Raw genomic sequence first — 25,986 nt, forward strand, 5'->3', positions numbered from 1 at the left:
CTTTTTAAAATATGAAGCCCAAAACTGGATCCCATATTCCAGATGTGGCCTTACAAGTGATTTATAGAGGGGTAACAATACGTTGGGATCACGGGATCTGATCTCTCTTTTTATACACCCTAACATCTTGTTTGCTTTAGCAGCTGCTGCTTGACATTGAGCTCAGCTTATTTGTAATGAGAATACCCAAGTCCTTCTCCTGTTCTGTAGTCCTGAGTTTACTTCCATTTAATGTATACACAGTTATAGGATTACTCCGTCCTAGGTGCATTACTTTACATTTATTAACATTAAATCTCATTTGCCAAGTATCTGCCCATTCTGACACCTTATCCAGATCTTTTTGTAATATTGTACTATCAAGGTCAGTTTATAATATTCTACATAGTTTGGTGTCATCGGCAAAGACTGACACTGTACTATCAATCCCATCCACAAGGTCATTAATAAAGAGATTAAAAAGAATTGGTCCTAGCACAGATCCCTGTGGCACCCCACTGCTGACTATAGCCCATTTAGAGAATGTTCCATTTATGACTACTCTTTGTTTCCTATCTTTTAGCCAATTCCTTACCCAGTTGCATATAGTTTCCCCTAGTCCTTGCTTCTGGAGCTTTAGTATAAGGCTATTATGTGGTACAGTATCAAATGCCTTTGCAAAGTCCAAATAAATCACATCAGCTGCATTACCAGTATCCAGGTTTGAACTTACCCCCTCATAGAACCCCAACAGGTTGGTTAGACACGACTTATCTTTCATGAATCCATGCTGTTTGTCAGTATGTAGTAATAAACAGCTCCCTTTGGGAAAATTGGCACATTGATACTCTTCTTGGGTAGCACCACGGCACCACGTTTAGTCCACTGGATACAGATATCTGCCAACACATAAAGGGCTTGATAAAGTTGTGGCTATATTAGCAGAACCAAGTAAGATGAGCCTTCATCTGCTTAGTCCCTAATTTAATGTTTCTACATGCTTACCCTATGAGCACCTTCTCTTCTTTTTCTGTGGTACTATTTGTCCTCCTTTGGCTGTTTCTCTGAATCATCTCGTCCATACTTAGATTTTCTGAAGTGCAAGTTATTGTACTTCCACAGCTTAAAAAATATAAAGTTCTTCCCAAATGAAGCTCTTAATCAAGGACGTAAATAAATCTCTGTATGGATGGTTTGGGTTAAAAGCAGAAACCCCATTAATGCGCCAGATTAGTGGCTTGATATTTACCAATAACGCGTGCTGGAAGATAATGACTTATATTGTACATGGTGTGATTGTAGGCTGATATAGTTCACGGTTACCCGCTCCATTTACATTTCTGTACGGGTAATTTGGGTGCCCTCCCTGGTCATTGTGCTTTGTATGCTTACTTTTACAATATTTCATTCGCTAATATTTTCAATCTACAAATCTAAGCTCTGAGTAAATAAAAATTCACCAAGGCCTATGGAGTTACATCTGAAATAAGTAAGCCGCCAGGAGATTATCTCTCAGATTAGTATTAGGAAAGAGCCTGGCATTCATCAGACACATAGGCATTCAGACCACTCATTCAGTATGCAGCCCATGGAATCTTACATCACATCTTGTACAGCAACGGGCAGCTAAAAATGTCAGCGTAACCTTTATAACATTGGTAAAATGTCAGAGGTTTCACACTAGACTCAAAATGTTCTTAAAAATAAGCTCGGCAATATACATAGGTGAAATCCCAGCATTTAGTTAATGAAGCTAATAAATGTCTTGCATTCTGCTGTATGGGGGCCATCCACAGTATTTTGCGGTCATATAGTGGATAGTGTTGAAAAGAGAGTGCACCAAGAAAATGTATGCATTCGTTTTTGCCTCAGTTTTTGTAAGGCCATATGTATATGTTAAGTATTTGGTGAGTTTTTTACCTGGTGTCATTCAAAAGTACAATTTGTAACGCAAAAGACAAGCGCTCATATGGCTATATTGGTGGGAAAAAAAACAGTTATAGCTCATGGAAGAAGGGGAGGGAAAAACAAAAGCTCAAAAATGGAAAAAGGCCTCAGCGGGAAGGGGTGCTAGTGTTGCTTTAGCAGTATGCATTAGGTCATTGTCTTGTTGTAAGGTGAATCTCCGTCACAGTCGAAAATCTCTTACAGACTGAAACAGGTTTTACTCAAGAATATTCCTGTATTTCGCACCATCCATCTTCCCCTTGACTCGGTCCATGTTCCCTGTCCCTGCTGCTGGAAAACATCCCCACAGCCCCACAGCATGTTGCTGCCACCACCATGTTTCACTGTGGGGATGGTGTTTTTACAGTGATGAGCTTGGTTTGGTGCCAGACATGGCAGTTACCCTGGTGGCCAAAAAGTTAAATTTTGGTCTCATCTGACCACAGCACCTTTCTCCATACATTTATGGAGTCTTCCATATGTCTTTTGGCAATATCAAAACGGGCCTTCCAATTTTTGGCTGTACGCAGGGCTGTGAAGTCGGCAAGCCAAACTTGCGACTCCGACTCCTCAATTTCCCTTGCACCGACTCAGACTCCACGACTCTAACTCCGATTCCCACATATATTGCTTATATTTAAGTGAAAAATGTCTTGTTGTACAATGTGAACATCAGACATTATAATTATTTTCATGATACAATAATCAAGATATTTAGATAGAACAAAATTATATTTATTGAAATACAACTTTAGAACACAAAAAAATAATTGTAAATATGTAATACACTATGTAATACACTATGTAATACACTATGTAATACACTATGTAATATATATATATATATATATATATATATATATATATGTATATGTATATATATATATATATATATATATATATGTATATATATATATATATATATATATATATATATATATATATATATATATGTGTGTATATATATATATATACACACACATAACACTATGTAATAATCTATGTAAGTGGAGAAAAAAACAGTTTTCCACAAAAACATACTAACTAACATTTGTGCAGTCTATGAATTTGTTGTAAGAAATAGAATTGCCTTCATCAGATCCTCCTTCATAGATGACCTCAAATCTGACCTAATAATGTTAAGGCTACAGAACAACCACCCTACAGTAACTTGGGTTGGAGGCAAAGCCATAACCACATGGGCAACATCTCTAACAATTTCCGGGTATAAAGGAATTGCCTCATGCACAGTCAGTTTTAATGAACGGTTGAATTTTTCTATTTTTTTGAGAGCAAGTGAAAAATTTTGCTGAAATCTGGTCAATCTGCTGCTATAGGAGACGGAGTGAAATATTTTTGCTTGCGGCAACGCTTTGCCTGCTACATGTCATCCAGATACTTGTCAAAGTTAAACTCCTCATCTGATGAGGATGAAGATATGGCAGCAGTAGCACTGTCAGGACCCAAGTCCTCTTGAGCCTGGCAGTCCTGTAGCCACTCATCCTAACTGCTACCTCAGTCAGAGCTTCTTTTCCTTTAGTAAGCTGTTGATCATCAAGCAGTATACGATGAATTGGGTCCACATAAACAGCTGCCAGAAGAATTTTATTTTCCAATAGCTGTGTCTCTCTCCGTTTCATTGAAGCAGAAATGCTATCTCGATTAAACCTCCTCTTTGGGACAGGCAAAATAGCAAGTTCTTCCACACCTTTATGAAAATGCCAGGAGTTAAATCCTCAGCTTGTAATCTTTTAGTCACGGTAAATGGGTGATTAAGTAATTCCTTCAATTCAGCCACCTGTGTCCATTGACCTTCATTTATGGTTACTTGAGGGTCCGGCATAACTTTGAAAACATTATCTATGAGCTCAAAAACCTTTCAGGTGATGTGGTTTTTTAAAAAGCTAATCTGGTTTTGCAGCTGAAAAACGCATCTTCAAAAAAAGACAGCAAAAACTCTGTGTGTGAATGTAGCCTTAGATCATGAATAGAACAGCCATTTATAGGACATTTCATAACTTTCCCAAATTCCTATGAAAAAATATTCAGCACATTCTGCATTGAACTACTGTCCCCAATGTATTATATATTTTAGGAGTCGGTCCATTTTATCCCGACTCCGACTCCACCAAAATGGACACTGACTCCGACTCCACGACTCCGACTCCACAGTCCTGGCTGTAAGTAAAGTCTTTTTTTCTGGCCACTCTTCCATGCAGGCCAATTCTTTGGAGTATATGGTTGATTGTGGTACTATGAACATATACTCAGTCTCTGCTTGGGAACTCTGCAGTTCCTTCAGGGTTACCGTTGGTTTCTGTGCTGCCTCTCTGATTAATGCCCGGTTTACCTGGTCTTTTGGTGGGTGGCCCTCTTTTGGCAGGTTTGGCAGTTTAGTACCATGTTCTTTCCATTTGATGATAATGGATGTAATGATTCTTCGCGTGATCATCAGAGAATGGGATATTTTTTAGAACCCAACCCTGAACAACTTTGTCTGACGTATTTGGAGATCTCCTTGGTCTTCATGGTGTTTGGTTAGTGGTGGTCTCTTGCTTAATGGAGTTCCAGCCTCTGTAGCCTTTCAGAAAAAAATGTGTATATGCTGACAGACCATGGGACATTTGGGCTATGTTCACACACTGCATCTTTTAATGCATTTTTGGTGCATTTTTGAGGTCACAAAGATGCACGTAAATGCATGCATTTCCTTCCCCCAGCAAAGTCTATGAGATTTCTGTTTTGCTGTCCACACAGTGCATTTTTTTGGCTATGTTTTTGAATATGCAGCATGTCAATTCTTTTTGCGTTTTTCCAGCTTTTTTGAGCCCTTTCAGTCAATACATTTCATTTAAAAAACGCATTGGGCAAAATGTGGTAAAAATGCGTCAAAAACGCCTGCTTTTTTGATGCGTTTTTTGCCACTGTTGCATTTTTTTTTGTGTTTTTTCTTGGGGCCAAAAACGTTGCATCTTAAAATGCAGTGTGAACATAGCCGTAGATTGCACACAGGTGAACTTATTTTCACTTAGCATGTGACTTATGAAGGTAATTGCTTGCACCAGATATTTTTATATGTTCATAGAAAAAAGGGTGAATATATATGCACATGGCAAATGTTTATTTTATCCAATAAATTTAATTTTTGCCTATATCTTTCTCACTTCACTTCCCAAACTTAAGGGTGCTTTACACGCTGCGACATCGCTAGCGATTGCTAGCGATGTCGAGCATGATAGCACCCGCCCCCGTCGCTCATGTGACATTTGGTGATCGCTGCCGTAGCGAACATTATCGCTACGGCAGCGTCACGCGCACATAGCTGTGCAGCGACGTCGCTATGACCGCCGAACAATCCCTCCTTCAAGGGGGAGGTGCGTTCGGCGTCATAGCAACATCACTGCGGCGTCACTAAGCGGCCGGCCAATAGAAGAGGAGGGGCGGAGATGAGCGGGACGTAACATCCCGCCCACCTCCTTCCTTCCGCATTGCCGGTGGACGCAGGTAAGGAGATGTTCGTCGTTCCTGTGGTGTCACACATAGCGATGTGTACTGCCGCAGGGACGAGGAACAACATCGTACCTGTGGCAGCAGCGATATTAAGGAAAGGAGCGACGTATCAACGAGCAACGATTTTTAACGTTTTTGTGCTCGTTGATCGTCGCTCATTTGTGTCACACGCTGCGATGTCGCTATCGGCGCCGGATGTGCATCACTAACGACGTGACCCCGACGATATATCGGTAGTTATGTCGCAGCGTGTAAAGCACCCTTTAGACTTTTTAATACTGATGCATCACACACAAATCAGATTACAAAAATATTTAATCAGGTTGTAATGTAACAAAATACGTAAAAAAACAAGGGGGTGAATACTTTCGCAAGGCACTGTAGTTATCGGCCAAAGACTTTTAATACTGGTAAAGTGAAACCAATTATAAATGATGATTATTTTACCATACAAGTACAAACAATATCAGACATTACACAGTAACACATTTCACCAAATCAAGCAAGCGGAGTGCCGGCCTACCCGGCAAAATCTTACAATCTGTACAGAAGTAGGGGAGTCACATAAATTAGAGCATGAAGGCTAGACGCAGCAAGAAATGCTCTTCCATTACCCAGGAGGCTTTTTCTACACTCCTTTAGACTAAATCTCCTGGGGCTTGTGAAAAATTGAACTTGACAGCAAATGTTAACCATGTAATTCCTGAAAGAGATTCTAAAGGAAGTTACTGTAAGGGGATTATTCAGGTCTATCATTGGTCGCACCCTATGTTTAGTTTCAATGCAGTGTGAGCTTTTTATATATATATATATATATATATATATTACAGTACAGACCAAAAGTTTGGACACACCTTCTCATTCAAAGAGTTTTCTTTATTTTCATGACTCTGAAAATTATAGATTCACATCGAAGGCATCAAAACTATGAATTAACACATGTGGAATTAAATACTTAACAAAAAAATGTGAAACAACTGAAAATATGTCTTATATTCTAGGTTCTTCAAAGTAGCCACCTTTTGCTTTGATTACTGCTTTGCACACTCTTGGCATTCTCTTGATGAGCTTCAAGAGGTTGTCACCGGAAATGGTTTTTACTTCACAGGTGTGCCCTGTCAGGTTTATTAAGGGGGATTTCTTGCCTTATAAATGGGGTTGGGGCCATCAGTTGTGTTGTGTAGAAGTCTGGAGGATACACAGCTGATTGCCCTACTGAATAGACTGTTAGACTTTGTATTATGGCAAGAAAAAAGCAGCTAAGTAAAGAAAAACGAGTGGCCATCATTACTTTAAGAAATGAAGGTCAGTCAGTCCGAAAAATTGGGAACACTTTGAAAGTGTCCACAAGTGCAGTGGCAAAAACCATCAAATGCTACAAAGAAACTGGCTCACATGAGGACCAGGAAAGAAAGACCAAGCGTTACCTCTGCTGCGGAGGATAAGCTTATCCGAGTCACCAGCCTCAGAAATTTCAGGTTAACAGCAGCTCCGATTAGAGACCAGGTCAATGCCACACAGAGTTCTAGCAGCTGACACATCTCTAACTGTTAAGAGGAGACTTTGTGCATCAGGCATTCATTGTAAAATAGCTGCTAGGAAACCACTGCTAAGGACAGGCAACAAGCAGAAGAGATTTGTTTGGGCTAAAGAACACAACGAATGGACATTAGACCAGTGGAAATCTGTGCTTTGGTCTGACGAGTCCAAATTTGAGATCTTTGGATCCAACCACCGTGTCTTTGTGCGATGCAGAAAAGGTGAACGGATGGACTCTACATGACTGGTTCACACCACAGCATCTGGAGGAGGTGTGATGGTGTGGGGGTTCTTTGCTGATGACACTGTTGGGGATTTATTCAAAATTGAAGGCATACTAAACCAGCATGGCTACCACAACATCTGGAGGAGGTGTGATGGTCTGGGGGGTGCTTTGCTGGTGACACTGTTGGGGATTTATTCAAAATTAAAGGCATACTGAACCAGCATGGCTACCACAGCATCTTGCAGAGGCATGCTATTCCATCCAGTTTGCGTTTAGTTGGATCACCATTTATTTTTCAACAGGACAATGACCCCAAACACACCTACAGGCTGTGTAAGGGCTATTTGACTAAGAAGGAGAGTGATGGGGTGCTACGCCAGATGACCTGGTCTCCACAGTCACCAGACCTGAACCCAATCGAGCTTTACCGCATAGTGAAAGCAAAAGGGCCAACAAGTGCTAAGCATCTCTGGGAACTCCTTCAAGACTTTTGGAAGACCATTTCCGTTGACTACCTCTTGAAGCTCATCAAGAGAATGCCAAGAGTGTGCAAAGTAGTAATCAAAGCAAAAGATGGCTACTTTGAAGAACCTGGAATATAAGACATATTTTCAGTTGTTTCACACTTTTTTGTTAAGTATTGCATTCCACATGTGTTAATTCATAGTTTTGATGCCTTCAATGTGAGTCTACAATTTTCAGAGTCATGAAAATAAAGAAAACTCTTTGAATGAGAAGGTGTGTCCAAACTTTTGGTCTGTACTGTAATATATAAAGCTGAATGTGTGTATGTATGTATGTATGTATGTATGTATGCATGTGTGTATGTCCGGGATTGGCATCTGCACCGTTGCAACCGTTGCAGCTACAGCCACAAAATTTTGCACACTCACACGTCTGGACCCCGAGAGCGTCATAGGCTATGTTGTGAGGCGAAATTTTAACCCCGCGCGTTCCAATTTACCAATCAATTTTGCCTCTATTTACATAATGGGGAAAAAGTGAAACGAAAAGTGTATCCGCACCGTCGCATTTACAATCACAAAATTTTGCACAGACACCTCATGTGACCCAGGGAACGTCGTAGACTATGTTTGACAGGAAAATTTAACCCCACGCTTTACAGTGACTCTCCAAAAAACATGCCTTCATTAAAGTAAATGGAGCCTGGAACTACAGGTTATTAGTAGGAACTGTGAGTGGTTGCTATAGGAACAAAAAATACATTCCTAGTATAAGAAGCTTATATGTGAGCTAATAAGATGTCGATGGGGAGACGGATAGAGAGAGACAGACAGACAGAGACAGACAGAGACAGAGACAAACGGTGAAAGAGACAGACAGAGACAGATGGGGAAAGAGACAGACAGAGAAAGACCTGGAAAGAGACAGATGGGGAAAGATACAGACAGACATGCAGACAGGGACAGAGACAGGGAAAGAGGAGACAGCCAGAGAGACAAAGATAGATGGGGAAAGACAAAGACCTTGATAGAGACAGACTGGGAAAGAGACAGAGAAATAGAGACAGACAAAGACAGGCAGACAGGGAAAGAGACAGACAGGAAAAGACACAGACAAAAAGACGGGGAGACAGACCTGGGAAAGAGACAGACCTGGGAAAGAGACAGACCTGGGAAAGAGACAGACCTGGGAAAGAGACAGACCTGGGAAAGAGACAGATGGGGAAAGAAACAGAGATAGAGACAGACAAAGAAGGAGATAGACAGGCAGACTGGGAAAGAGGCAGAGACTGGGGAAAGAGGCAGAGACTGGGGAAAGAGGCAGAGACTGGGGAAAGAGGCAGAGACTGGGGAAAGAGGCAGAGACTGGGGAAAGAGGCAGAGACTGGGGAAAGAGGCAGATCTGGAAAGAGACAGACTGAGCACATTACTTGGCCAATTTAGTTAAATCTGTGTGGAATATCTGTGGTGTTGAAATATATGTTGTGAAATGCTTCTATTAGCTTAGTTTTTGCCTTTTAATAATTACATTTCTATCTATTTGTTTTGTGGTGTTTGTGTGCAGAATACATTTTTGTTAATACATTCTATTTTGTTAACAGCAGTTATTAACCCGGGTGAAGCCGGGTAGTACAGCTAGTATAGTATATAAATTTGTCTTTTACTCAGTTATTAGAGATGTGTGTACAGCGCTGGTAGTAATGTCACAACCACTACGCTCAATTGAATGCTGAATTCATATAACGACTGCATAGCTGTGGATCGGATGCCAGAGGCCCTGCAAGGAGGAATTTCGCTTGTGAGTCAGGCGGTCTAGATGAGGTAAGGTAAGGTTATGGGGGGCTGGTATGTCGAGTGATTGTAGTAATGGAAAAAAAGGGCTGCCATAGATGAGCACTTTATTGTACCACGGAGAGATGCTATTTCTAGCAAACATATACAACACCATGCTGTGCTGTGACTTGGCACCTAGTTGGCAGAGTTATATCCTGTCAAAGGAACTGGTAATTAGTCATTTGGCAAGGTCTTACACGGCTGTGTGAATCTGCAAATTAGAATCACTTAACATTCTTGGGTGTTATTGCTACAACAGCAGCGGAGACGCCAGAACTTTTCCATATAGGAACATTTAAATTAATCAGAGAAAAAAGGGCCTAACACCAAAACGCTGCAAAATGCAGACAGGCCCCAGTAATAACAGGCAGTAGCATAGGTGAAAAACATTGATGGACAACCACAGATTAGGCTTGTATAAGGATACGTGATGCCTTTTTCAATTAAGTCCTCTTAATTTTAGTTTAGGGACTTGCTAAAAAATGAGGACCCATGACAGTGGTTGTCAGCCTATGTATTGTGGCCAAAATATAAACTAAGTCCTTATGTATTTTTCATTTTTGTTGGATGTAGCACCATAGGATTGGTAGGAGGAGAATAGAGAGTCTGTCCTTGTGTGGTGCACTTCTAAACCAGCTGATCTAATAATTTGACCAATTAGCTGTAAGCCAGCATTGTGCACTATACATATCTGTGTGACTGGTACCTATATGTTTACATCCATAATACTAAACAATCACCCCAGCCAATGGATGGATCATACCATGTTTCCACCAAAAAAGACCTACACCAAAAAAAGCCCTAGTATTTTACAGGAGTTTTGGAGTATGCTTGAAATATAAGGCTGACTCATAAGAAAAAAGCCCTAGTCCGGGCCAGGCCCTGTTAGATATGGCCCCCATACAGCTGCCCATGGCCCCTATAGATGGCACATCTCCCCTGTGTTAGATATGCCCCCATGTGTGCTGCCCATGGCCCCTATAGATGGCACATCTCCCCTGTGTTAGATATGCCCCCATGTGTGCTGCCCATGGCCCCTATAGATGGCACATCTCCCCTGTGTTAGATATGCCCCCATGTGTGCTGCCCATGGCTCCTATAGATGGCACATCTCCCCTGTGTTAGATATGCCCCCATGCTGCTGCCCATGGCCCCTATAGATGGCACATCTCCCCTGTGTTAGATATGGCCCCCATGTGTGCTGCCCATGGCCCCTATAGATGGCACATCTCCCCTGTGTTAGATATGCCCCCATGCTGCTGCCCATGGCCCCTATAGATGGCACATCTCCCCTGTGTTAGATATGGCCCCCATGTGTGCTGCCCATGGCCCCTATAGATGGCACATCTCCCCTGTGTTAGATATGCCCCCATGCTGCTGCCCATGGCCCCTATAGATGGCACATCTCCCCTGTGTTAGATATGCCCCCATGCTGCTGCCCATGGCCCCTATAGATGGCACATCTCCCCTGTGTTTGATATGGCCCCCATGTGTGCTGCCCATGGCCCCTATAGATGTTACACCTCCCCTGTGTTAGATATGCCCCCATGTATGCTGCCCATGGCCCCTATAGATGGCACCACTATGCTGCATCTGTGGTGGATACCACTGCCTTTACCACTACCCTGACAGTGTTAATAACAAGTTGTCTGATGAAGGCCACCTGGCCGAAACGTCACATGTTGCTTTAAGACTTATGGAATAAATTCTTTGTTTGTATCACCATTTGAGAGTGCCTTGTTTATAATTCTATTGAATTACTGAACACTTAAATGTATTTAATGTACAAAATATTATCCATATCCCTGTGTTAGAGATAATGGTATGAAAAATATTATATCAATAGATCTAAAATACGGACAATTTGTCTTTCAATGGTGTCTACAAAGAAAGAAGAACATCCAGGGTCATAGTTAGACATTATTATGGGCTCCTTCGTTCATTATACCAGTACACGTTTCTGCACTCATGACGTGACGTTGATGTGACAACCATTAATGACTTCCAGCACATTTGTTTAATACATACACATTTCCAGAAGTATCAATGGCAAAAATCATTGCTATTAGTAATTAATGGGGCACTGCCATCTGTTACTGAGCAGAGCATAGTTTGTCATATTCACTTTTATCTCCCGTTATCTGTTGTGCACGTGTTTACTGATCCACATAGCCCATCTCCGGCCTTCAGAGGTCTCATTAACCTTACAGTCATCACTTTCTACTTGGAAGCGGTTGTTATATCATGTGAAAATAATGCGGCTATCTGAAGTACATTAGAGCTGTCACTTCATGTTACGTATTGGCTGGTAATTCCTGTTTTTCCATCAAATTTTTCATTGTCTTTCTTTTTATCCTTCATTGCTTGCTCAAAATGTATTTGAATAAAATGCAATTAATGTGACAGGCTGCAGAGAATTACCTGTGTATTCTCATATACTCAAGGACAATTCATAAAAACATGCAAATTGAAAAAAGTGCCACATTAAAAATGTAGAAATTTGGTATTGGGGAGTCCATAATACCTGTTTATTTGGCACCCAACAAAATAGTGACTAATAGTTTGCATTGGAGATTGCCGACTAGTCCAGACTCCTCAGTCCTTTTACACCAGTTTTACACCATCAATTTTTTTCTCATGTGTGGAAAACGGTCTGGGTTTTGTCAGCGTGCCGGACCCACTTTTGGTCCGTGTGTCAGTCTTTACAATCCTTGCTGCATCTGTTTTTCTCATACAAAGAAAAACATTTTCTTAACTCCTTTAACCCACTGAACAGTTATATATAGACAGCACACATATGACACCTGTTTCTTTTCACAGGGGCCATTAACTTCCCTACAACCCAGTTCAAAGTAGGATATCCCGCCCCCCCCTTTTTATTTTTTTGCAGACAATTAGTCTGTAAAATGGAAAAGACTCTTGAAAAAGCACATTGAGGCTATGTTCACATATTGCATCTTTTACTGCGTTTTTGGTGCATTTTTGACGTCACAAAGAAGCACCTAAATGCATGCATTTCCTTCCCCCAGCAAAGTCTATGAGATTTCTATTTTGCTGTCCACACTGTGCATCTTTTTTTGGCTGCATCTTGGCTGCGTTTTTGAAGATGCAGCATGCCAATTCTTTTTGCGTTTTTGCCAGTGTTTTTGAGCTCTTCCAATCAATAGATTTGACTTAAAAACCACTTTGGGCAAAATGCGGTAAAAATGGATGCGTTTTTTCATATATTTTTGCCACTGATGTGTTTTTTGGGGCCAAAAACGCTGCATCTTTGTGGTCAAGAAAAGATGCACTGTGTAAACATAGCCTGACTGTAATTGGTCTGTGATCCATCAGTAAAAATGATGGATAGCATACGTTCCCAAAAGCTGATGCATGGAAGATGAATGTTTGCGCAGTACCCAGCCGCAGCCACTATACAGTTGATGCTCCACATCTCACTCCAATCTGGCTTTAGCTGGGATCAGCTGATCGTTAGGTGTCACACCCAACCAGTCAGTATAAAAGTCCCGGACAACCCCATTAATCATTACTTTTACATTAATCGAGCTGTAGGATGGCTGCACAGACACATACCTCAAAAGACCTGCAGCAGCAGTAATTGCAGCTAAGACTGCAGACACCGCGTATGCCATTTCATGCAAGAGCAACGGATGCGATATGCTAATGACCCCCGCCTCAGACTCTGCTGTGAACCTGAGCCGAGTGTCATGCAGCTGTGGCTGGATCTTGTGATTGGATGACAGCTGTGAAGCTGAGGGCGGGCGCTGCGGAGGAGAGGGAGGGGTTAATCTTCTCCATTGTCAGCCTGTGTGTATATCGCACTGCACTGGGATAACATCCGAGTGCAGTTCGATGTTTCTCTAGAACCTATTCCCCTAGAATGGGTGCGAGTGATCGGCTCTAGCAGACAATCACAGCAGGCTGCCATTTTTAAAAAAAAAAAAAAAATCGCTGATCTGAGCTCCAGCATTGTCTAACATGGGGCTGAGTGCAATGCCAGATTTTCTCACATTGCCCTCGTCCGATTCATACACAAAAGCGTGCTCTAAAGGCCCTGTCACACACAGATAAATCTTTGGCAGATCTGTGGTTGCAGTGAAATCATGGACATATTGTTCCATTTATACACAGCCACAAACCTGGCACTGATTGTCCACAATTTCACTGCAACCACAGATCTGCCGCAGATTTATCTCTGTGTGTGACAGGGCCTTAAGGGTGATCCTACAAAGTATTGACTCCGAGGGGGGAAGGGGGCTGAATACTAATGAATGTCTCAATGTTCAGATTTCGATTTTTACAAGATTGAGAAAACCAAGTATGATTTCCCTTACACTTCATAAATACTTGCCACTTGGTGTTGGTGTAGCACATAAAGCACGGCATAGTGCACTAGGCATTTCATGAGGTTGTGCTAAAAAACTGACATAAGAATTATAGTACATCAAATAAATGTAATTTATTTTTCTAATCCTTTCTATTTCCTACTTATGCATTCTAGATTAGTGGAGTTTTATATCCCATACCGCAGTATGCCACTAGTTTTGTCATCTGTCTGTGTCGATAAAGTCTTGCTAATATGTATGCCGTCGTTCCCTACACATAAATAGACGGAAACACATTTTATACTTGAAAATACAATTTTGGCCTACACATAACAATGGTGCCTGTGATATCTTGTGTTCCTTTTTACCTTTAAACAGCTGTCTTTTCATTTTAAGTGGAAATGACAATGGTGTGAGGCCAGTGTTCGGCAGCAGACATGACTGAATAACTTACTCCCCTGAGTGTACTCTTATGTAAATGCTGAGACTAGAGACCTCAATGTATAGCTGAAGTTCCCTCCGCTCACAACTTGTACAATATGGAGTTAATGCTGAATCTATTAAAACCTGATTCCAGCTTATTTTAATGCCCTGCTTCATTAGTAGCAACACCATTGACCTTTTTGGTAGCCGTACTACTCCAGTGTTACTTGCTAAGTGGATGAGATCTTGGTCATTTATGTTTCAGCTGCTTAATAAATAATTATATATCTGGTTCTTCCACGATGTTTGTCAAAATAGAGCTTGCTACATTCGCCATTGACAATGTTCTGGCCTAAGAAAAACAAGTATGTTATGTACTGTAGTTTTATTTTTATAGACAAGTCCATGATCACCCTTTTGAAGAGCTCACTGAAATATTATTTCTTCATTCTTCTTATATATCGCCATGTATTCCACAGTCCTTCACACACTGGAGACACTTTCAAGGCAGACAGTTAACCCATCAGTTCTGGAGTGTGCGAGGACAACGAGAACATTAGAAAAACAAACTTTGTGCAAATACTGTGGCTGGTTGAATTGAGGCCCAGGACCCCAATTCTGCAAGATGGCAATGCTAAACAATGAACCAGTATGTTACCGATTTGTGGGGGGGCACACACTTTGCTTTTTTTTTTTATTAAATATTCACATTTACATATGTGGATACAAAACGCCAACTGCATACTTTGAGTACAGCCATTAGTACTGTAAATTAAAGGCGAGGATGGGGTAGTTATTCTGAACAAAGCCCCTTTATATACATATCTTTAACAAAAAAAGTCAATTTAATTTTATAATCTTGATGTCCCATTAATATTGAGTAAATCTCACGATTTCCTAATTTCTCCAGTTTTGCAATAGTACAATGAAAAAGAATTAATGTGGATTTGGTTTTTATATAATCTTTCCATAGATGGGATTTGATGGCTTTGTACTTGTTATAGAAATGCCAGTTTCTTCAGTAGGTTTTTAGAAGCCTTTTGTGTACATTGGAGAATATCCCTTATTAGATTGTACATCGTAGTTGTTGTTCTTGAGTAAGGAAATCTGGAAGCTGGATCATTTCTTCTTGTTCTTGAGTAAAGGGGGCTTTACACGCTACGACATCGCTAGCAATTGCTAGCCAGATCGAGCGTGTAAGCACCCGCCCCGTCTCGCATGCAATATCGTGTGTTCGCTGCCGTAGCGAACATTATCGCTACGGCAGCATCACACGCACTTACCTGGTCGGCGTCGTCGCTGTGACTGCCAAACAATCCCTCCCTCAAGGGGGAGGGACGTTTGGCATCACAGCGACGTCACTAAGCGGCCGGCCAATAGAAGCAGAGGGGCGGAGATGAGCGGGACTTAACATCCCGCCCACCTCCTTCCTTCCACATTGCCGGCAGCAGGTAAAGTGAGGTTCCTCGCTCCTGCGGTGTCACACACAGCGATGTGTGGTGCCGCAGGAGCGACGAACAACATCGATAATCAACCATTACTGATTTTTGGTTTAGGAACGACCTCTCCATGGTGAATGATTTTCACTATTTTTGAGGTCGCTTAAGGTCGCTGGTAAGTGTTACAGGCTGTGATACCGTTAATGACGCAGGATGTGCGTCACTAACAACGTGACCCCGACAATAAAACATTAACAATATCGTAGCGTGTAAAGCCCCCTTTAGGCTGTGTGCGCACTTTGCTTTTTTTTCATGCGTTTCCGCAGCATTTTGAACTGCAGCGTTTTTATGCCAAAATGCATGCGTTTTGATTTTTAAGCAAAGTCTATGGGAAATAGGGCTTTCTTGTGTGCACAATGCTGTTAAAAATGCAGCATTTCAGTTGCAGAAAAATTGTCAAAATCTCTGCGTTTAAAGAAGCAGCATGTCAATTGTTTTTGCCATTGTGGCAGCGTTTTGCTAACATTAGAGTCAATGAGAACTTTCAAAACGCAACCTTAAATCAAAATATCAGCGTTGTACATGCTTTTTTGACAAAATAACCGCATGCGTTTTTTACTTTATAATAAGGGCATGATATGTCCCTTTACACACACAGTCCGACAATTAAATTAATGATAATCCTTATTTTAACGTTATTTTATGCATAAATATTAGAACACAGTTATAATTTTAATAAAATAAGCTATTTTGTGTGTGATTTTACTCATGATATTTTTTATCATTTTTTTCCGTTTTTTTTCATAGTGTTTGAATGTTTAAACTTTATTTAGCAATGTATTTGTATTCTAAACGCATCTGACTTTAAGCAATGAAAAAGCATGTAAAACGCGGTAAAAACGCTAGCGTATTTTTAGCATTTTTCCGGTCAAAACCAAATTTGACAAAGACAATTTCTGCCAGAGGATGCGTTTAGAACTGCAATAAACTCAACGCAAAGTGCGCACATAGCCTAAGGCCTTCTTAAGCATCCAGCATGATCCATAAAACAGGAGAAAGCTTCTCCATTCTAGTTGCATGTTTTTCAGTGAACTAATATTGATACGTGTTCTTATTTGTTCCTTAGGAATCAGTTGTTGTCACATTGGTTAGAAGGCATTGTTAGAGCTGTTCTTCATAGCAGCTGAAAAAACGGTGAACATGATTTACCAACCCAACCTATACCTCGGGGTGTGAAAGTGCCATTTGGGACAATTTTTGTGCATCAGATCTTATCCTTAAATGACATATACGAAATTTCAATATAATCATGATTTCATGATTATGTTCCCATGTAAACAGATCGCAGTAAAAGAGCAAAACGCTTGTTTGTTGGGTGAAAATATCTTTTGTTCATTAGAAAAGATATCGTTCTCAGCGGTATATCACCCTGTGTAAACAGGACTCGCACTGCAGAGAACTATAATCGGGTGTGTTCACTGAGAAATTTAGTATAGATCGCTCATTGCACATCATTTACTTTGATTGGGTGAAAAATTCCAACAATTATCAAGTAAGAGAACCACGTGCAGAAATACGTATACTTACAGGCCTTGGCTGCTGTCAGTAAGGATATCTATATATATAATTGCCTTATTCTGCCTGTCTGTCTTGCTGCAAAATTCTGTCACCGTGACAGTGTCCTTACAGTGACAACCGTCGGATTGGCTGCTGGGCTCGGCCTGGCCCCGCCCCTCCACATGGATTGGCTGCTCGACTCGGCCTGGCCCCGCACCCCGCATGGATTTACCATTTGGCCCGGCCCGCCCCCCGCACGCAATGCCCGCTAGACCACGCCCCCGCACGCGATGCCCGCTAGACCACCCCCGCACACTATGCCCGTTAGGCCACGCCCCCTCACACTGCCCGCTCGGCCACGCCCGCCCCCTCACACTATGCCCGCTCGGCCACGCCCCCCGCACACGTTGGGCACCTGTACACCTCCCCCCCAGGAGAACTCCCATTATACTCCTCTTTCCCCAGGACTACTCCTCCCATTATACTCCTATTATAATCCTCCTATTATACTCCTCTCTGAGGGGTGCGCAGCATGGGGGATGGAGCACGATGGGGGTGCGCAGCATGGGGGATGGAGAACGATGGGGGGTGCGCAGCATGGGGGATGGAGCACGATGGGGGGTGCGCAGCATGGGGGATGAAGCACGATGGGGGATGCGCAGCATGGGGGAAGGAGCACGATGGGAGGTGCAGCATGGGGGGTGAACCATGATGGGGGGTGCAAACCTCCCCCCAAGACACACACACGCCGCCACACACGCACCGCAGAACACACCACACACACACTGGGAACTACAACACCGCACACACACACAACACACAAACACCGCGACACACACAAATATATGCACATACCGCGCAACACACAGATTGCACAAAACATACCTCCCCCCAAAACACACACACGCACCCCACACACACACACACACACACACGCCTACACACACACACCCACACAAACCATGCAACACACACAGCACCACACACACACAACGCTACAGACACACCACGCTCCACAAGCAATGCAACACACAACGCAACACACAAACAACCCCGCTCTCACCCCCCCCCCCACACCCAGACAACACCCAGAACATTTACAGCGCCCTACACAAACACTTGGCAACTACAGACAACAACATCTATATATATAACAAAAATCATACATTAACTACACAATACGTAAATTCTAGAATACCCGATGCGTTAGAATCGGGCCACCTTCTATTTAATTAATAATTGTCTGAGGAATATTCTGGCACACTGAATGCATTGGGCACATAAATTCTTAAAGGGAACCAATCACCAGGATTTTCGTATATAAGCTAAAGCCAGTGCTGTACTGGCACCATCAGGCTGGAATCACACTTGCGAGTGTAAAATCGGTCCGATTCTGATGCTAGAAAGTTGGACGATTTTAGTTCACTTTTCATCAGTGTGCTGTCAGTGTGCAATCAGTTTTTACCCTCAGCAGCTGCTACTCATATAATGTTATGTACAGAAGCATTTACAGTGTTCTCTGCTACATGCGTAAAATGTATTGAGAAAAACGGATGTCACTAGGATTGTGTATGTGCCGTCCATGTGACATCCGTTTTTTTTCACGCACCCATAGACTTGCATTGGAGTGACTCGTGGGAGAAACTCACCAAAACGCAGCATGCTACGATTTTTTTCTCAGTCCAATTTGGACTGAGGAAAAAATAGCAGATGGGAGCTGCCTCATTGATTAACATGGGTCCGAGTGCAATGCAAGATTTTCTCGCATTGCACTCGTGCAAGTTAATCACAAGTGTGAAGCCGGCCTCAGGCTGATTCTCTACATACCTGCAGTGGTCAGCTCAGATGGTTAGGTTTTGAAATCCAAGAAAGTGAAGTCTGTAAAATGAGCAGCTTGTTGAGTGACAGCTGCACTGGAGCAGATCATATATTCATAGTTATTTCCTCCTGTTGTTAGAATTAGCATAAGTATTATACAAATGACTCACTTTGTCTCTTGCAGGACCTGTGGTGAGGTCATACCCATGTGACCTGGTATCCAGCTTTGGTGGATGAGGCCCCGCCCCTTCTGGTCACATGGGTATGACCTCACCACAGGTCCTGCAAGAGACAAAGTGAGTCGTTTGTATAATACTTATTATAATTCTAACAACAGAAGGGGATAACTATGAATATATTATCTGCTCCAGTGCAGCTGTCACTCAAGAAGCTGATGATTTTATAAACTTTACTTTCTTGGATTTCAAAACCTAAACATCCGAGCTCTCCACTACAGGTATGTATAGAATCAGCCTGATAGTGCCAGTATAGCACTGGCTTTAGGTTATATATGAAAATCCTGGTGATTGGTTCCCTTTAAGGTCCACATTTGGCAGAACTCTTTGCAATTGCCAACCAAAAATGTCCCAGATGTGCTCAATGGGAGACTTCTCTGGAGATTCTATAGGCCATGCACATTTAGGCTATCCAGGCTGCTCACAGTAGCACGAGCAACAAGTGACCCGGCGTTGTTGTGTTGAAAAATAGCTGTTGAGATACTTTGGAGAAATGGCCGTACCACTGGTTCCATTACCAAATTGATATAACATTATGCTGTTGGTGTACCTGGAATGAATATTTGAGGGGTCCAGCTACAGAACCTTATGCCACCCCATTCTATAATCCTAGAAGTAAGATCGGAGCTACAGTCACATGTGTCCCATGAGCCATTTCTCAACATTCGAGCACTGGGCCACACCTTGCTGGTGCTGCTCAGAGCAGCCTGCATGGCCTAAACCATGGCCTTCAGCATCTCTGGACTTCCACACATCTGGTTGGCAATTGCAAAGGGAGATGGCTGCAGATCTTGAAAATTTGCCTGACCAAGTGTATTCAGTGTGCCAGAACATTCCTCAGACAATCATTAATGACCTAATAATAATGTGACCTGGCGTGTAAGTGTGTGTGTTTCTGCACATTTTGTTTTTATTTTTTTACCATTTGCATTTCATTACCATATCTGTCAATCCTGTGATTTTTATAACTCCATTAATTTTTCTTCTTGGTGTTGCAATTTCAGTGTTGATACATTATTATACATATACATTATATTTTGATATGTTATAATAGGACAGCCATCTTGTCCTTTATAACCGGTACAAAGACATAACAAAACAGTCTGAGACCTGCTTGACTTCTGTGTCTCTGGTATCGTAAGCATGCTCGGAAGTCATTGTGGAGGGAGAAGGGGCTGAGCTGTCCGCATCTTAGGCTGCTTTCACATTGTTTTTTTTAACGTGCGTCCTGAACGTTTTTTTAACGCAAAAGCGGATCCAGTGCAAATGCGTTTTCATTTCAATGCATTTGCAATGGACTCGCGTCAACATGCGTTCACATGCGTTTGCGTGCGTTATAGTGAGGATCCAGCGACTTGCAGTTTTTTTTAACTTTTTTCAAAAACGCTACTTGTAGCGTTTTTGAGCTGCGTCCAAATACTGCAAATTGCTGGATCCTGACTATACTGCATGCAAACGTATGTGAACACTGGCATGCTGATAGACCGGATCCTGCTTGCTCTACTGAGCATGCCCAGAAACCAGCCTGGTGTGATCAGTCTCTCTCTCCCTCTCTCCACCGAGTAGCTGCGGAGGCTCGTAACCAAGGTAAAAATCAGGTAACTTGCTTGGATACCCGATGTTTACCTTGTTACGTGTGCAGGGAGCCCGGCTCCTAGCAGCTGCAGACGCTCGTAACCAAGGTAAATATCGGGTATCCAAGCAAGTTACCCGATGTTTACCTTTGTTACGAGCCTCAGCAGCTGTCAGATGCCGGCTCCCAGTCTCGCGTTCAGTTCCCCTCATTCCCGATCACATGACTCCAATGCCCGCCCATAAACTTCAAGTGACAGGATCTTGCAAAATAACACATGCGTTTTTCTCTGCAAAAACAGGATCCCTTTTGCAGCAAAAAAACGTTCATGACGCATGCTAAAAAAACGTAGTGTGAAAGCAGCCTTACAGTTACTAAGCAGTGTCTGTAGAAATGGTAGCCTCTGCGTCTTGTTCAGTGGTGGTGGGATTTCACCTTGGCCATGTCTCTGAGCACTGAACACCTTGTACTTCTGGGACTAAAGGTTGCAGTTCTGGAATATGACAGCACAGGAGGCTATTGGGTTCCTGGTCACTTCACGTTTCATTCTTCCCATATCTTTAGTACTAAAGTGAACCTGTCAGCTTATACATGCTGGCCAAATTGTGTGCAGCATATATCAGCCACTGGCTGTATGATTTCAGCCAGGCATGTTTGACTCTGAAACGCTGCTGCGTTTTAGAGTAAAACAAGCGTTAAAAGACGCTAATACCACACTGTAGACTAGCGGATAGGCAAATCCCTGGTGGCTTCTCATTGTCACTGTCCAACTAAGATAAAGTATATTTTTCTCGGAATCACTGCATTGGTTCAGAGTCAAACCTACCTGGCTGGACCACACAGTCAGTCCCTGATGGATGCGGCTCACAGATTGGGCAGCATGTATCAGCTGTCAGGTTCACTTTAATGTGCGCAACCCTGTTGACTATTTGATACGAATACTTTTGATGGCTCAGTGATCACAAACCAATGTATGTCATCTTGCATGAATAATTAGAATTGTTTCAGAATCTTAAAGAAATATATGTGATTACATGAAAGGGTGTGTTCACACAGGGCCACAGGACATATACACAGTCAATTTTCAATCTGCAATTTCCAAATGTAAAATCCCCTATCTATTTCATTAGCAGCTCCATGGATTAGATTTTTTTTAAAAGCTGTTTAAGGCCTCTGTCACACATACGTCAAAATCATGCACGTGTTGCGTTTGGTAAGTACGTGTCTCTGGTACGTGCGGGCCACGTGAGTTCTCTGTGTGCTATTTGCGATAACACACGGAGAACCGGTAATTTGCATACCCACGTAGTCCTTCCTGCTGTCCGTGGTGCTGATCTTCGGTCTCCAGCCCTGTCGACTCCCCGCTGCTGCTGCTTCCGGCCGCAGTGAAGTGAATATTAAATGAGCGGCGGTCGGCAGCAAGTGACAGCAGCGGCAGAGACTGCAGGGTAGGAGAAGGTGAGTAAAGATTTGTTATTTTTTTTCTCTGACACGTGAGTTTTCTCCGGCGCATGTCACACGGGACCGCATCCACGCTACATCCGTGTGGTCCGTATGCGGGTCGTGTGACACCCGTGATGCCGGAGAAAATGTGGACATGTCAGCGTGAGAAACACACGGACACACGTAAGTACGGAACGGACACACGTTCCGTTCCAAAATACTTACGTGTGTCCATACCATTAGGAATACATATGTCCACGTGTGTACGTGTCTCCGGTACGTGAAAAAACTGTCAAACACGTACCGGAGGCACGAACGTGTGACAGAGGCCTAATGCAGTGGTAGAAAATCCACAGTGTAATTGAATGGAACTGGCAATTTGTAACTGCGATGTGTACATACAGTATAGCCTAATAATGAATGTGAGTATTCCTGAAAAGTTCATAATTTGATGCATAATAGGAGCCAGAAAGCAGTGAAGATATGAAATGTTACAGTATTGAGCACAGCCATACCATTCTGAAAAGATTATGGATTGTAATCCGCTGATGGGATAAACATTTCTACTGCATCACGATTGACTGTAGCAACTAACGTCACACTTTTTCCATTACTGTATAGATATGAGGAAGCTTTCACAGCTTACATCTAGGATCAGTTCTACCTATTTCAGTTCTACCTATTTGCCCATAGTAATTAAGAAATATATGAAGAAGCATTTGTTTAGGGACTTTTGCTTCCTCATATACTGAAATGTAGAAATAATCGCTTAAAGGAGTTGTCTAATAGGACAACCCTATTAAATCTGAAAGCCATTCCTGGGGTTCCTAGCTATAGGCTGATCCAATATCCAAGCGACACTACTCTGTCCTCCTCCTCCTGGACCTGTCCTCTGCCTTTGACACAGTAGACCACTCCCTTCTACTACAAATTCTCTCGTCTCTGGGCATCACAGACTTGGCGCTATCTTGAATCTCCTCATACTTAACCGACCGAACTTTCAGCGTCTCCCACTCTCACACCACTTCCTCATCTCGCCCCCTATCTGTCGGTGTCCCCCAAGGTTCAGTTCTTGGACCCCTGCTGTTCTCCATTTACACCCTTGGCCTGGGACAGCTCATAGAGTCCCACGGCTTTCAGTATCATCTCTACGCTGATGATACGCAGATCTACCTCTCTGGTCCTGACATCACCTTCCTACTAACCAGAATCCCACAATGTCTGTCTGCTATTTCATCCTTTTTCCATGTTCGATTCTTAAAATTGAACATGAACAAAACAGAATTCATTGTCTTTCCCCCCCATCACTCAACTCCACCACCTGACATATCCATCAATGTCAATGGCTGCCCACTCTCCCCAGTCCCACGTGCTCGCTGCCTGGGAGTATTCCTAGACTTTGATCTCTCTTTCAAGCCACACATCCAAGCCCTCTTCACCTCCTGCCGCCTCCAACTCAAAAATATTTCACGGATCCGAACATTCCTTTCCCAAGAAGCTGCAAAAACCCTAGTGCATGCCCTTATTATCTCCCGCCTGGATTATTGCAACCTCCTGCTCTGTGGCCTCCCTTCTAATAGTCTTGCACCCCTACAATCTATTCTAAACTATGGTACCCGGCTAATCCACCTGTCCCCCCGCTACTCCCCGACCTCTCCTCTCTGCCAATCCCTTCACTGGCTTCCCATTGCCCAACGACTCCAGTTCAAAACCCTAACCATGACCTACAAGGCCATCCACAACCTGTCTCCTCCCTACATCTCTGACCTAGTCTCCTGCTACTTACCTGCACGTAACCTTCGATCCTCACAAGATCTCCTTCTCTACTCCCCTCTCATCTCCTCTTCCCACCATCGCATCCAAGATTTCTCCCGTGCCTCCCCCATACTTTCGAACGCTCTGCCACAACACATCAGACTCTCACCTACCTTGACAAGCTTCAAAAGGAACCTGAAGACCCACCTCTTCCGATAAGCCTACAACCTGCCGTAACCCTCAGTCTGATACAGCGCCGCACAATCAGCTCTACACTCACCTACTGTATCCTCACCTATCCCTTGTAGACTGTGAGCCTTTGCGGGCAGGGACCTCTCTCCTCCTGTACCTGTCTGCGTCTTGTATTGTTTATGATTGTTGTACTTGTCCCTATTATGTATACCCCTTCCACATGTAAACGCCATGGAATTGATGGTGCCTAAATAATAATAAATAATAATAATCCTTCTCTGAGCAGATTCAGCCGGCTGGATTTCACCTTTTTAATCACATTGCAGCCATTTAGATGTGTATTTGCACTCTGAAATTGCTTTTAAATCTGGCCTTCTCTAATCATGTTGCTTCTTGTATGCTTTCAGGGTTGAGCGATCCACTGATCAAGTCATCAAGCCAGTGAATGTGGATGCTTTGTCAAAATGGGTTGGTAAAATACCGCCAGATGTTTTAAGAGATATGCCAGTGATTGCACCAATGTTGGCCAAACTAGGCTATGATCCGTATGCCAACCCTCCCAATTATGGAAAGCCAGATCAGAAGGTTATTGATAATACAAGACGGGTAAGTGATCAAATTACTTGAGGATCTCTTATAGCTTACATTACCTATGTCAGGATCAGCATTTAAGTGTTCTTTGAAAATTAACTTCGGGGGGGTCCCTCAAGAACTAAACTAGTATCCATGTAGTAAATTTTACCCTGCCTCTATTACTTTCAATGTAACACTTCTATAGGATGTCAATCTCCTACAAGACAACTTTGAATGCCTGCCCTGGTGTTACTGTGCTTTTAAAATATTTTGGTAATGATAGTACCAGGCAGACTAGAAACTCTGCCAGGATAACTAACTGATTCATTTTATGGGTAAACCTTGGCTCTTTTCTCAGATTACAATGCGCAAGTAGATGACATGACTGTGATTTTGGAAATGTGTTCTTTAGGGCTCACTCATACCACCAAATATATTGGACAAGTGGTATCCGACACAATGCAGTGCTCTGGCCCCTCCCATCAGGGGAGGGAGCCTTAAATACCTGGTGCCTCTCCTAGCGATAGGCTAGGGACACCTTAGTAAGATGCACATGCTTGCTCTTAAAGGAACAGGAAGTGTGCGCGCACCTAGGCTGGAGACTTTGAAACCCCGCATGGACCTGGGGCCTAGAGAGGTGCGGTAGACCTACACATGGGGTGGATGGGTGGGGAGCATGAGCCGGGTACTACACTACATGTGGGTGACAAGGAATGGACGCAGAGGGCTACGCGACACAGAAGTGATAACGGGGTAGGGAGTCAATCCGGGGATCACGCAACACAAGGAGGGCCGTGCAGGAAAAAGGAGAGAGCAGGGTGGGCACAGCGCTAGGATGCCACAGAGCAAAGGCACACTAGAGAAGCTGGCGCTATAAGTATATTGGCAGTCAATGGGGAACACAAGTATTTTTTCGGAAATCTTCCAGAAAAATGCTTGAGTTCCCCATTGACATTCATTATACTCAGGTAATTGAGTCGCGCACATCCAAGCATCCACCTCCATGTTATGAGTACGAGCCCCTGAGCATGGTAGTGCTCTCTTATCACTAGTCAGGATCTTTCCATTAAGAAATTACTCATAGTCACACTGTTTTCCATATTGATGTGGAAAATAGTGACTAGCCTATACCAGATGGCCCTGGCCACAAA

The 25,986-nt window shown here is 42.9% G+C and overlaps 1 protein-coding gene across 4 annotated transcripts in view; it reads left to right on the plus strand.

The window, feature by feature from the left end:
* The window catches only part of TPST1 (tyrosylprotein sulfotransferase 1), a 138,751-nt gene that overhangs the window by 66,930 nt on the left and 45,835 nt on the right, over positions 1-25,986 (plus strand). For all 4 annotated transcript variants that reach the window (XM_075336317.1, XM_075336320.1, XM_075336319.1 and 1 more), the window contains one exon: positions 24,670-24,868. In XM_075336317.1, coding sequence (XP_075192432.1) covers positions 24,670-24,868 — 199 coding nt within the window. The remainder of the gene's footprint in view (positions 1-24,669; positions 24,869-25,986) is intronic.

This window comes from Anomaloglossus baeobatrachus, chromosome 2 (assembly GCF_048569485.1).
Source record: "Anomaloglossus baeobatrachus isolate aAnoBae1 chromosome 2, aAnoBae1.hap1, whole genome shotgun sequence".
Lineage (NCBI taxonomy): Eukaryota > Metazoa > Chordata > Amphibia > Anura > Aromobatidae > Anomaloglossus > Anomaloglossus baeobatrachus.